The following is a 15,354-nucleotide window of genomic DNA, read 5'->3' as shown; positions in this document are numbered from 1 at the left end:
ACAACCGTAAGCAAAAATATGAAAATTTCAACTTTCTAGCTATGACAATCAGCACAACACTCGACACCCAACGTTTCCGAATCGACACGCCGTTAGCCAGTTCACAGTGGGCACAGCGCCATCTAACGGAGTTAAAAAAAAAGTTATTTGTTTAAAGTTTATGTTTTTACTTAGGAATGGTCTCAATGTTGATACCATAAATGAATTCAGCACCCCCGATTTATACGAAAGCGATACCAAACCCGGCCTAGCAGCTTCACTGATGTAGACAATTAAGATAAAAATGTGAGCCCTAAATAAACTTTCAAGAGCGGATATCTCAAAAACTATACAAGATATCGAAAAACTTGACTTACTAAAACTTGTAACAAATTAAATCACTTTTCATATTGTATGTGGCCATGTCGCTCAGACGCATAGTTTCCGAGATATAATCGAAAAATGGAACCTTCAAACCCCACTCTCCCCCCCAGCACCAGGGTTACGGCCGGGGACTTTTTAATATGTTCACCTCCTAAGACTCCTAACTAGTCCAAACAAAGGTACGAAGTCAAAAATTGTGTTCCATGCATTTCCCTCTATAGGTATAGCTTTTTTTGGGCATTCATTTCCTGGCCTATTATTCTCTATGGTTTCATTTTAAATAATTTATAGCGGTGTCCAACATGTAAATGCAGACAACCGTCAGCAAAAATATGAAAATTTCAACTTTCTAGTTGCCCCATGAAGCACAACACTCGACACCCAACGTTTCCGAATCGACACTCCGTTAGCCAGTTCACGGTGGGCACAGCGCCATCTAACGGAGGATCGGGACAACTCAGTAGAATCCGTCTAAACTTGACGCGGTTGTTATGAAACTTTGCACATACAATGAAATTAGGTATATCTAGTCCTGTAATTAGTTTATATAGCTCCAGTTTATAAAACTAACGAAATAACGTTAAATGTCAAAAAGTGTCGCTATTTACACGAGCATAGGCCAAAGGTATGGTATGGCGACATCGCTCGAAAAGATGGCCTACGCTCGTGTAGATAGCGCCACTTTTCAACATTTAACACGAAAAAGGGTCAGTCAAATGGCGTCGAAAGATAGCAGTAAATTTACTGTGGCTACAAACATTTACTTTGTCAATCCACCTCTATATCAAATTCTCTTTGTCCATATATATATATATTTCTTGTTTCTTTTTATACATTTTCATTTCTAGTATTAAAGCTGTCTCCACAGATGGCAGTAAATTTACTACGACAGTAACTCTCTATACACATTATTCTCTTGGGTTTCATTTTAATTTTAAATAATTTATAAGTTTTATGACGGTGTCCAGCATGTAAATGCAGACAACTGTCAGCAAAAATATGAAAATTTCAACTTTCTAGTTGCCCCATGAAGCACAACACTCGCCACCCAACGTTTCCGAATCGACACTCCGTTAGCCAGTTCACGGTGGGCACAGCGCCATCTAACGGAGGATCGGGACAACTCAGTAGAATCCGTCTATTCTTGACGCTTTTTCCAATAATATGGTATTTGAGTACTATTCAAATCAGTTTTTTTTTATTTAGAACATAAACAGTCATAATATAAAAAAAAGTTTTATTTTCAGGCAACGCACAGTAAATAGTACACCCATATCAGACTAATTACAAATACTTAAAACTAAAATAAAAGTAAAACAAATAAAATACTTAATTGTTACTATTTTTTGTTTCCGTTGCGTTAGTCCACCTGATAAAGGAGCAAGCGAGACATAGACTGTGAGACCGTAGTGTTGGATGATGCTGGACATTCTGATGTTTTTGAAAAGATGTGTCCCGCCGAGTTTGTTGCCGGTCCCATATTGGGATACCCTCCTACAATTTAGGAGGGAATTAAATCTTCTCGGGTCCGTGGTGTAGGGTTGGAGCCGGCATAGTTTTTTATCGCGTATATATATATATCTTTACTTGAAAAATAATTATAGTGTATAACTAGCCTTATGAACCGATTTTGCATGTACAACCAGCCTTAAAGTTTGTAGTCTATGATTGTTCATTATTTTAGTATGTGGGTATTTTTGCATTTTGTAATTTTTCCTCAGTCACCCGTTGACCACGAACGCTGTAAAGAGTTCGAAACGTCGGGATGTATTATAAATTCAATATACGCGATATAATCCGTTTTCATAGTTTTATTTCATGAGTAACTATCGCGGTAACCGAAGACAATATTATCTACGAAGTAATTCACACCGAGACCGTCTAGTTGCACCGCTTCACAAACTCTCAAGATCAGAGCAGTCGGTATACGTCATAGGCCCTGCGATATACAACCGCCTCCCAGATACCATAAGAGATGCACCGTCTCACCCATCCTTTAAAAGGAATTTAGAAGTGTGGCTGCTCACAAAAAACTTTTATACTGTTAATGAAATAATGGAACTGCCAATGACTTTATAATATAATAATTAATTATATAAATTTTTGTTTTGTAATTTATTATATTCTATTAATTATGAATTGATGACATTACAATGTTGTGTATATTTTCTGTCGAAATACTCTGTAATTGTGTCATCTCTATGTTTATTGTACAAAATTGTATTTGACGTGTACCTGTATTGTACCAATAAAGATTATCTTATCTATCTTATCTTATCTATCTTTAAGAATTTTAAACAGAAACATAATATCTAAGTAATTCCTACGATTAAGGAGAGAAGGGACACCAAAATGCTTTGCCGCTAATGCTGAACACAACACCAAGTTTTTGATTTCTTTTTTCGAATTGTCTAAACGATTTGCTCCTATGGAATTTACACATTGGCACGGTGGCAAACAAGCACACCGCCCGTCCGATGGTAAGCGGTTACCGTAGCCTATGGAGGCCTGTGACGTCAGTAACAGCAAAGATAGATATAACTCCGTAATAGATGGATACAGTCTAAGGAAAAAACGTGCCTCGAAAATCAAGAAAATTTGATTCTCGTTCAGAGGGCGCTACTAGTTTTAGCCTACAGTCGTATAGATGGCGTTGACGGTTTCGTTTGTTATTTAACAATTTTAACGCATATCAGTGAAAGAACATGGGTCAAAATCATAAAAATAATTAATGCAAATAAAAAAAATCATTTATCTATATTTAAATACATTCTATCGTATTTTTATAAATCTTCATTTTTAGTTTTAAAGTGTGTCGACAGATGGCAGTAAATTTACTGGGGTTACAAAATTTACTATGACAGTACCGCTCTAGTATAAGTTACTCTATGGTAACAGTGATGTCGACTATTTGTCGCACCTGTCACTGTGGTGAAATAGGGGCCGGGTCATCACAAAGTCTGTGACATGCCAAATCCTGAGGCTGTAATGAAATTCTAATTAGCATGATGATGAACTATAATATTTTCAACTATATTCAATTTTTTTTGCAATAATTACGTTAAATAGTCAACATCCCTATTAACGACGCACTCTAACAACAGAGGCGTGTTCAGATATTTGTGCCATTCTCAATCAAAAGGGTACTTATTGTCGGTTGTCAATAAGGCGCTATTTCCATATAGCTACAATTGAAAATCAACCTTATTGAGAAGCGACAATGTGGTACCTTTTGGTTGAAAATGTTACATTTGTGACTTTGTGTGCGCCTTAGCCGCTCTGATGGCAACTGCACATATATTCCAGTTCAATTTAATTTTTTTAAATAATTTATAATTATAACAGTGTCCAACATGTAAATGCAGACAACCGTAAGCAAAAAATACCAAATTTCAACTTTCTAGTTAACCCAATCAGCACAACACTCGACACCCGACGTATTCGAATCGACACGCCGTTAGCCAGTTCACGGTGGGTACAGCGCCATCTAACGGAGCATTGGGACAACTCAGTAGATATTATGGTGGTAGTCTAATTCGAACAAGACTCCACTATTTCCACACAGCGCATACTTCGAAGAAGGAAAGAGAGGTAGAGAAAGAGCGCCTACCCCAAGGGCCTGACACTTTGATAGAGAAAGATAGTCTTATTGCATGAATCTAGTATAACTGGATCGGTCATGAGGAGTGGGGGAAAATGACCGAACGGGATAGTCTTATGTATCTTTCAGTAGGAGTAGCAGAGAAAGCGCTGTTATTGTTTGTCCTTGTCATAGTTTCACTTTTCCACCGCTGCCACAACCGAGGTTGTGGCAAACAAATAAGTACGTGACATGTCATGTTTGTTCGTTGCTTGTTTAATTATCGTTGTTTTGTATGAAATTGTGCTTTCTCTTATGAAATATAGTGATGGTTAGCGTTTTGAATGCTTGAACTTTGATAAAATACTGGTGAATTGTTCTGTAATCGGCTGTAATAGCCGCTCTGAGCAAAAATATGAGATCATAACCTTTCACACGTAAGTACGGTATTTTACACCTTCCTCTTAACGCAATATGTGAGAATAACATCGTAAAATTACGTTACACTCAAAGCAATGTAGAATCAAACGATTTCAATAAAAATATCACAATTATTTACGCAAATTAACAAAACATTATTTGTAAAATTATCCGTCCAAATTACGTAGGTAGGTAGGAGTCTGAGGTCAGCCATTTTTAAACTTCTTCTTAATTTAGCTGCATAACAATCATGTTAGGGATACCAGATGAAAATATCATAATTTTATGGGTAATTTTGACCTCGAAGTTTTTTCGTACTTCTAATTCCAAAAAATAAATAAACAAATGTTGTGAAGATTAAATGTGGTGTACATTAATTGGTGTGATTGCGATTTGTGATTTCTTTAAATTAAAACCCATAATACATTTTATTTTACGTTTTATTTACTAAACATGTTTAGTTTTGTACCACCTGCGCGAATTATAGGAGGTATTTCATTGTTTATACGCCTAAAAAGAACGGCCTATTGACATTTTATTTAAGAATTTTTTAATACCGTCAAACAAGCTAACTTTGCCTCCAGGGTAATCGCCCCAACGTGATATCAAATATTGGGGTAATTTTTACCAATATGGTATCCCCACGTTTATGACGTCATCTATGTCTATCCCTTACGGGCGCACGCGTATAGCTGGTCTATGTAATGCTAGGTCTATGTCTTATTGCGATTCCTGTAATTCCGTGTGTATTGACACAATACACACGGATAATGTTACTGACTTCCACGGAGCTAATATTAACCTTCTGAAGACTTTCAACGTGAGGAACATTAAGTGGGAATTCAGTCCTCCTGCAGCGCCATGGTGGGAGCGCCTCATACGCTCTATGAAGGACCTTATGAAACGAAACTTACCTTACCAGTGCAACCGTAATTCTCTCAGCAGACGCCGTGGGTATCTTCGTAAGTCGATGGAATATTTAAAAAGGTTCAGAAACGAGTACTACATGGAGATGCTCGTCCAGAAGGGCAAGGAGAGGGACTCGCATTTAAGGGTAGGCTTGTAGCTTTAATAGATACAAACTCCAAGCTTATTAAGTGGCCTTTAGGGAGGATTATAGGAACTTTTCCAGGCGAGATCTAAAGAAGAGTTTTGGGCCTCCGTCCGAAAAGGTGGGAGGATGTTGCGAACTCCTTTTTGATATATGTCAAATATTTAAATTTGTATTTTTTATGATTTTTACAATCAATGTCACTCTGAAATAAATGGCTAAACGTTTAGGGCGTGTTTTTATTCGGGCTATATCTCTAGTCATTTCCTACAATTCCTATAAAAGGAAAGAGAAAATAGTGCCATGCTTTGTCCTTATCACCGACCGGATGACATCATAGGTAGGAGGCGATGGCGAAATACCGAAATTTATAACAGTGAAAGAGAAAAAATCCTATGCAGCCCAAATTTTACATGAATATTCTTTCTCTAACCCCCGGTCGCTCGGTGGCGCGTCTAAAACTACTTGTATTTATACTATGTCTATGCCTTTACTGTGTCTACCAGATGACCCCTTACACACCTAACATGGGGTCAAAATGACGCCCAACGTGAGCTTTTACATGTCTGCTTTACCTGATGATCTTGCGCGTCAGAAGCGAGCGTGTAACCGCACGGAGATCAATCGAGCCCTAATACGGGGCCTAAATGGCCCCTTACACACCTGTGGGGTCGAAATTACCCCCAAAGTGAGCTTTTACATGTCTGCTTTACCTGATGGTCTTGCGCGGCAGTAGCGAGCGTGTAACCGCACGGGGACCAATCGACCCCTAATACGGGGCCTAAATGACCCTCTAGGAACATGACGCAGCGTCCCGTCCGTAAGTCCCATACGCGGCCGAACGCGTCCATGCCACTGGAAAGAATACAAAATAATACAAAAAAATTACGATGACGGTTTCAGGTCATACATTTTTAATTGTGCTTTTATTTATAGTTTATGGTTTAAGAATTTATTTCTCCGCAAGAATATTACAATTCACTTACATAGAGAAATACAAACAAACATTATATACTTTATTTACAGAGTGCACGAATAGCATAAAATATATTCTAAAACAGAACAAAGTAACTTAGTATTTATTTTTACAAGAGTATTTAAAGTATTTTATTACAATTATTATTGGTTGAAAACAAAATTGACAAATGTGTGACGTCACACCAGGGGTTGTCAAATGCTACCAGGTGTGACAAGAAGGGGGGAGAGGTCAAAATATCATGAAAGTCGTGTGATGTAATTAATGGATAAATAAATAATATAAATAAATATTATAGAACATTCTTACACAGATTGACTAAGTCCCACGGTAAGCCCAAGAAGGCTTGTGTTATGGGTACTCAGACAACGATATATATAATATATAATATATAAATACTTAAATACACACCCAAGACTCAGGAACAAATATCTGTGCTCATCACACAAATTGAAGCCCTTACCGGGATTCGAACCCAGGACCATCAGCTTCACAGGTAGGGTCACTACCCACTAGGCCAGACCGGTCGTCAAAAGACTTACCCCTCAGACAAAGATAGATATAACTCCGTACTATCTTATTATATCCTCTTTGGTAATAAGATATTACAGGTCACAATTTTTTAACTTATTTCTACACATCACCTATTTTTGATTTATATCACTTTAATAAATAATTAAAATAAAAAAACACAGAAAACATAGAAAAGACCCATGACTCAGGAACAAATATCTGTGCTCATCACACAAATAAATGCCCTTACCGGGATTCGAACCAAGGACCATCGGCTGCACAGGCAGGGTCACTGCCCACTAGGCCAGACCGGTCGTCAAAAGACCTACCCCAGATGACTTACCCGGTGACCGCAAGAGACCCATCACACTGGAATGCGACGCTGTACACCTCTTTCGCGTGACCTTCTTGGTGCAGGACCTCAGTCGCTGAAAATAAAATGTTAACTGTTAGAGCCAAGGGCCTGACACTCTTTGATAGAGAAAGATAGTCTTATTGCGATTCCTATAAGAGGAAAGAGAAAATAGTGCCATGCTTTGTCCTTATCACCGACCGGTTTTTTTTTCATGGTCGGATTATGGCAGCATAGGTAGGAGGCGATGGCTAAATACCGAAATTTATAAGATTAAAGGGAAAAAGGATTATGCTGCCATACATTAACCTGTCAATACATGAATATGTCTTTCTCTTACCCCTGGTCGCTCGGTTTCATGTCTATAACTACTATACTATGTCTATGGTTACAGCGTTTTCATTTCACATTGCCAATTGTTTTAGCAGTACATTTTTCGTCAGTAGCAAACACTTGTGACATCTGGTGTCAAGTAGCGGTACTGATAATTCCGCTACTAGACGTTAGAAGGCAACTACGAAATAACTCTCGTTTTGGTAAGAAAACTAATGTATGGAGTTACATATTAAATCACATTTAAAATCGGGTCTATCGCGAATTTATTTTGTTACCTTTATTTACCGACGTTTCGACACAGGTTTCAAATGTGACAGGATTTTAAATGTGATTTAATATGTGTTCAAAACGCGAAAGTTTTAAATGTTATATGAAGTTACCACTCTTTCTTTACTTATATTTCTCTATGGTTATATGCATACATATTTTTACACATCACTGTACTACTTGGCTACTAGCAGGCGTGGCTCACTCCGCGATTTCGTCGCGCCGCTACAAGTACATGCGGCCGACACCAATATTGGTGTCTAGCCATAGTGGTTGCCGCGCACCGCTACGGAACGGACGCCTGCTCGCGCTTGCGCCACCTAGCGGTCATATCTGTCGTAATAGACGCGTTTTTGAACGAGCGAGCGAAGTGAAGTTCTTACATTCAACTTGGAACACACGGCCGGCTAGGGGCACGTCCCGGCATTTCGATGTTTATAAGCTGAACTATCAGAGGATAGTTTGATGGACAATAACTTAAGTAAATTTGTTTTTATTTAAATGAAATTGGGTGAACGTGTAGATGGAGGTATTATATTTAAGTCATTAAATTATGAGCAGGCTCGATCAAGGGGTTATGGAGCTAGAATAATCTAGAAGGTCTAAAAGCTATTTGTGAGGGGTCTTGCTATTTTGGTCATCTTATTTGCAAGAAAGTATGGTCGAGTTTGGTATCAAATGAGTTTCCGATCCTTTGCCGACTAGGCATTCAATTGATCTAACTTTTTGGCGAATCGCGAGTTCTCAGTTCGGGGCGAACTACTAGTGTTAGAGAGTGAATCTTCTGTACCTAGTACCACAGGGCGGACACGCTATACATCAAAAATCACTCGCGTTTCTATGTGTGAACGGCACGTCTGTACACGCGGCATGCGTCATAGTGTGAGTAAGTTGCTTAAAAACAGAAGGCCTACCGCGAACCACGTTGCCTGTCTGTCGCACTTGTAAATTTGTACGTAAGTGTGACAGGGAGGCAACACGTCGAACGTGGTTCGCGGTATGCCCTCTGTACTGAGCGGCCGGCAAACGGCCGTCAATCTGCTGTCGCGGGGCGAGGTAATTCGAGTCGGGCGGGGCGGGACGTGGCCGTTCTGTATGATAATACTATTACTTATTTAAATATATATGTATGTATGTGTATTAGATAGCAAATAATATATATAGCTACTTACATCATTATAAAACCCAATATACGTATATTAAATACGTACATAAAAATAAAAAATACCAGTAATGCATGTTTATTTAATTAAGCTTGTTTAATTGACTAAGTAAACTTTATATTATAAGAAAATTGTTTATCCAAAATCCGATCGCTCTCTAAAATTGTGTCACATATATTGTAACTAGCCCTAGCACAGGCCCCGGTCTTTTTGGGCTGTTACTGCACACTATGTCTTTAAACGCTGGCTTAAATTAAAATGTATAATTAGAAATAGTGAAAAGTTTGTTATATATTTAATGAATAAATATAAATATAAAGAAATATATTTATTTATTTATTTATTTAATCTTTATTGCACAAAAGAAAACCTTACAGTACAAAAGGCGGACTTAATGCCATAAGGCATTCTCTACCAGTCAACCTTAAGGCTAAGCAGAGAAATTGTGGGCGGTGCTACAAATACAACAGCAAAAATAAAATAAAAATGACATATAATCACATACATATATTTATGTATATTATATGATAAATTTGTATATGTATTTATATTGTTTATTTATGTAGTTTATAAAGGTATTATAGTATATAAATATTACTAGTTTGTATATTGGCGTTAGTATTAGAATTTATATTTAGAATTATTTTTTTCGCATCGCATTGCACCCACTTTAACAATTTCTGTTTGGCCCAGTGGTTGACTGGTAGAGAATGCCTCAAGGCATTAAGTCCGCCTTTTGTACTTGTTCTTGTGCAATAAAGTTTAAAATAAATAAATAAATAAATATATACAAATATAATATACATATATACTATATATAATATATATATAAATAACGATGTAAATATATAATATATATATATATTCTGTGGTGGTAGTAAAGTGTTACCAGTCTCAAGGTCCCACAGCCTCCAGCTGCTGTCGAAGACCGCGGCCGCCAGCATGCGGCCCGACGGGTGGAACTCCACGCGGGACACGCGCCGCGGCCCGTGGCCCGGCAGGGACGCCAGCGGGGACGACCTCAAACATTTACATACTACATTGTTAAGGCCGTTCCATCGGTTTGCCGCTGTCTCTATCACATTTCGCAAGAAAGAACGGGCCTCCATCATCCTCCATCATGCGCGCCAAGTGTCAATTTTAATCGAATTTTGTCGATTTTTATTTATTTTAAAATCTTTACCCTACAATATCGAAATTCGAAATCTATGAAATTACTATTTAAGTTAAGATTGTTTTTTCTCCTTTTTTTGTTTATAGTATCACATAATAAATAACCGAGTAAAGTTGGATTAAAAGCCCGAGTTAGAGGTTACTTTGGGAATTAATTGTATCGAGCGAAGTGTCATAATTCGTGTATCGGAAGCTATGATATTAAAGATAATATAGTCAAGAACTACATATATTTTTTCCACGTCTACGAATATCAACACCTCTTAGAAAAACAGGATCATATAAGGAGATTTTTCGCCTTCTGGCTCAGGGAACCGCCTTAACCAAGGGATGAAAGGCACTCATCACTCGCGAGGTATTTTGGCGCTCGATCGCAGTGAGAGCGCCAACAGGCCGAGGCTGAAATGATGCCTTTCACACGAGTTAAACACTCTACTTTTCTTACTTATTAGGCACTGGACCTCCCAACATCTTAGTTTAGGTACTAACATAGTAATTTAAGTATAATTGTAACCAGATAGATATAACTCCGTAATAGATTGATGTAATATTTACCTAGCATAAATACCTACTCATAAATGTAGCACGCACTATTGTTAATATTCTCCAGATAAGGAAGGGCGGTACCTTCTAGCACAGGCTTTTAAAGCTTAAAAGGAGGTTCCAACCACTAATTTTTAAGATAATGAGATTGTTAAAGAAAATAAACATTTTTTTTTTTGATCGATGGATACAGTCTAAGGAAAAAACGTGCCTCGAAAATCACGAAAATTTGATTCTCGTTCAGAGGGCGCTACTAGTTTTGGCCTACAGTCGTATAGATGGCGTTGACGGTTTCGTTTGTTATTTAACAATTTTAACGCATATCAGTGAAAGAATATGGGTCATAATCATAAAAATAATTAATGCAAATAAAAAAAATTATTTCTCTATATTTAAATACATTCTATCGTATTTTTATAAATCTTCATTTATAGTTTTAAAGTGTGTCGACAGATGGCAGTGAATTTACTGGGGTTACAAAATTTACTATGACAGTACCGCTCTAGTATAAGTTACTCTATGTTGTAACTAACAAAATATGGATTGTATTATCGTCCGAATTAAATGATTTCTATTTTATTTTATTTATTTTCATTTCGAATACGAGGAACGTAAAATACATGTGTTTTCCTTTAAACATGACCGAGTATAATTTTTTATAGTATTTTTAAGGGGTACCTTCAGTTAACAATTTAGGCAAAAGTGTCTCTATTTATGGAATGGAGAGTCAAATATTAGAATGGAAATTGTATAAGAAATCCATTTAAACTCGCATTTAAAAAAATCGTACTTCGAACGTAAAATCAATGAGGATATAATAAGATAGAGCGGTACTGTCATAGTAAATTTTGTAACCACTGTAAATTCACTGCCATCTATCGACATACTTTAAAACTAAAAATGAAGATTTATAAAAATACGTTAAAATGTATTTAAATATGGATAAATCATTTTTTTTACTTGCATTAATTATTTTTATATGATTTTGACCCATGTTCTTTCACTGGTATGCGTTAATATTATAAATAACAAACGAAACAGTCAACGCCCTCTATACGAGAATTGGCCAAAACTAGTGGCGCCATCTGATCGAGAATCAAATTTTCGCGATTTTCGAGGCACGTTTTTTCCTTAGACTGTATCCATCTATTACGGAGTTATATCTATCTTTGGTAAAATGCTCTAGTGCAGACACATCATTTTCTGCACACCTTTTAAAACAACAATGACCATCTTTCAGAGCATGAGAAATGAAATAGTATTTTGTGCAACCGGTTAGGGAGCGTTCAAATATTACGTAACGCAATTTATGAAAATTTTAAAATGAGAACGTAACTAACATTTGTATGGAGAACCGAACTTGCCGGGGACCCTTAAAAGAAATTTAAAATTTTACCTGCTAAAATTCCATAAATGGACTGTCCCGTCGTAAGCGCAGGACGCCATCGTGCAAACTTCTGATTTTTCCTCGCTCGAGCCACCTGTCTCCATAGGCTGACTCTCTGGGTCTGACGTTATTTTTAACTGTAAAACAATAAATATATTAAAAAAAATTTTTGACACATTTTGATAAAATTCGGTACCAAGTCAGGTATGCGAAACTTCTCGCTTCGGGCAAACTCGGCTCCGTTCGGCTCAGCATTGCTCCGAGCAATTAGGGTTGGCACTTGACGTCCCTTTGCGTGCACGACCACAGATAAGATAATGACTTGAATTTTGACAACCCTAAATAGCCGAAAGGGATAATGCCATATATTAGAAAGGGATAGCATGATTCGACCTTGAACCGCTGTCAAACTTCGGTTTTGTAGGAAGTTTCCTCTCTGTACGGTAGTACCAAAGATAGATAAGATTTTTTATATATTTTATATTATAAGCAAAGATAGATATAACTCCGTAATAGATGGATACAGTCTAAGGAAAACACGTGCCTCAAAAATCACGAAAATTTGATTCTCGATCAGATGGCGCTACTACCTTTGGCCTACTCTCGTATAGGGCGTTGACGGTTTCGGTGTCTTTCTTTGCTTATAATATAAAATAAATAAAAAATCTAAAAAAACAAACAAGCGGGCATAGCTGTGTTTAAATTACAATCAAATTGTGTAAAAATATTTTTCAGTATATCCAGGGAGAAGCGATCGTCCCCATTCCTCTTAAATTAAATATGATAAAGCGTTGGCGCCGAGTGAAGCGAGGATGAAGTACGCTGTCCTTAAAATGTTTAGGCATTACTGCAGCAGGATGCAACGTGGCGCCGCTGACATTGCAGGTGTGGCTTCAGCACCGAGTGAAGCGAGGATCAGTGTGCAAGTACCTTGTCCTTGAAATGTTGGGGCATGGCGGCAGCAGGGTGGAAGGTGGCGCCGCTCACGTTGCAGGTGTGACCCTTCAGGACCTGGAGTTCTTGGCACTCGGGCACCGACCAGACCTTGACGAGGCCTGACCTTAAAATAAATACGTAGTTTAATGACAGGTGCAGTCGGTTCAGCCAGCAGTTTTTGATAATAGTCTAGAAAATTTTAAATCATATTATTTAATAATTTATTTTAAACTTTATTGCACAAGAACAAGTAAAAAGTACAAAAGGCGGACTTAATTCCTTGAGGCATTCTCATTTTTGGATTTTCTTTGTCAATTATCAATACAAATTATCGTTTCTCGGTGTCACCTTGGCTAGGTCCTCAGGACTTTTAAGCTAACAGTGTTATAAACGTATAGGGAATATTACGCGAAACTGTGCGCTGGTGGCGCCACTACCACAATCTGAGGGTATATCGTAAAACAAGAAAATCGAAACTTCTTTATCTAACATCTCTGTCACTCTTGCATATTCGAGCGATAAAGAGGCAGATAGCGAAATTACGGATTCGCGTCACCCGGTAGGTCCTCTGCAAACAAACTGCCTTGATGCATCAATGTCATATTTTATTATCTCTGAAAACTTGTCAAAAAACTGTTAAAGGCAGAGTATGTATAAAAGTTACTCTATGGTTTACTAAACGGACTAGTGCTGCACTCTGGTGGCAGAACATTGCAGTAATACCCCCTATTCTACAAAATACTATGTGTACTTACCAACTAGACGTAATTAACATCTGACTGTCGGAGCTGAACCGGCAAAAACTGATGGGCCTCGTATCACCGACCTAAAACAAATACATAATATGTGGTATTTTCTATAAAAAGGTTACCTTATTGTCGATGGCGCTTACGCCATTAAAAACGATGCTCCGATATAAATACAATGCCGCGCGACGCTGCGCGGCGTAAGCGCCATCGACAATAAGGTCCCTTTTCATAGAAAATGCCCCATATGTACATCAATCATTTTTCAACACACCAGCTGGTAAAGGCTATCTTGATTGTTCAAAAACTGATAAGAAAATTGCATTTTATTCACACGTGAGGCAAAATAATCAAACCCGTGAACTAGATGCATGTAACTGCGAAATATCGGGAGCTCGAAAACAATACAAAAGGTAATCGCGGTCCATATCCCGGTCAATATGACGACCGGTCTGGCCTAGTGGGTAGTTACTAGTTACCCTGCCTGTGAAGCCGATGGTCCTGGGTTCGAATCCCGGTAAGGGCATTTATTTGTGTGGTGAGCACAGATATTTGTTCCCGAGTCATGGGTGTTTTCTATATATTTAAGTATTTATATATTATATATATCGTTGTCTGAGTACCCATAACACAAGCCTCCTTGGGCTTACCGTGGGACTTGGTCAATCTGTGTAAGAATGTCCTATAATATTTATTTATTATTTATTTATTTATTTAATATAAGTCTAAAGTAATCAATTACAAATTTTGAGTTGTTTTCTTATGATTGATGGTAAAATTAACTTTTAAAATATGATTTTGAATCATAAATATTTAATAACATTAATTTTGAATCGATTTGCTTTGATATTTTACAGACAAAATGTGGCTACAAAATTTACTATGACAGTAACTCTCTATACTATCTATTCTCTTTGCGGCATAGAGGACCAGACCATGGAGGACATCATCCAGCGGTGTCCACTCCGCGCATACTCGGGTGGCCTGGATTTTTGCCTATGTATACGATGAAATTAAATTCTCTTTGTACATTTATTTTATTTATGGCTCAAACGCAGCTCAATAACATATGAACTGCATACAAAAATAGGATTACATTATAAAATAACGGATAATTCGGAATCTGACAATTAAGCAACATGACTTTATCTTCAACATTTTGATGGGCGTAACCGTTCGCTGGTTTGTGGTTAGCACCGCGCCATCTAGAGAGATATTGTGACACTAGTGACAAGTCCATTCACAGCTGGCACAGGGGCCTGACACTCTTTGATAGAGAAAGATAGTCTTATTGCGATTCCTGAAGGAAAGAGAAAATAGTGCCATGCTTTGTCCTTATCACCGACCGGGTGGCATCATAGGTAGGAGGCATAGAGTAACTTATACTAGAGCGGTACTGTCATAGTAAATTTTTTAACCCCAGTAAATTCACTGCCATCTGTCGACACACTTTAAAACTAAAAATGAAGATTTATAAAAATACGATAGAATGTATTTAAATATAGATATCCCTCTACAATTCACATGGGTTTTCATATGCATTGTGGG

At 37.5% G+C, this 15,354-nt stretch overlaps 1 protein-coding gene across 1 annotated transcript in view; it reads right to left on the bottom strand.

Moving 5' to 3' along the window:
- Window positions 1–15,354, bottom strand: part of LOC134751996 (U4/U6 small nuclear ribonucleoprotein Prp4) — a 29,892-nt gene that overhangs the window by 2,874 nt on the left and 11,664 nt on the right. Inside the window, exons 6-11 of the mRNA XM_063687545.1 lie at window positions 13,816–13,886; window positions 13,055–13,184; window positions 12,134–12,261; window positions 9,911–10,041; window positions 7,247–7,331; window positions 6,128–6,269 (exon numbers count right to left, since the gene is read on the bottom strand). Of these exons, the coding sequence (XP_063543615.1) occupies window positions 6,128–6,269; window positions 7,247–7,331; window positions 9,911–10,041; window positions 12,134–12,261; window positions 13,055–13,184; window positions 13,816–13,886 (687 nt within the window). The remainder of the gene's footprint in view (window positions 1–6,127; window positions 6,270–7,246; window positions 7,332–9,910; window positions 10,042–12,133; window positions 12,262–13,054; window positions 13,185–13,815; window positions 13,887–15,354) is intronic.

This window comes from Cydia strobilella, chromosome 24, assembly GCF_947568885.1.
Source record: "Cydia strobilella chromosome 24, ilCydStro3.1, whole genome shotgun sequence".
In the NCBI taxonomy this organism is placed as follows: domain Eukaryota; kingdom Metazoa; phylum Arthropoda; class Insecta; order Lepidoptera; family Tortricidae; genus Cydia; species Cydia strobilella.
This window is presented reverse-complemented; position numbering and strand designations above follow the sequence as displayed.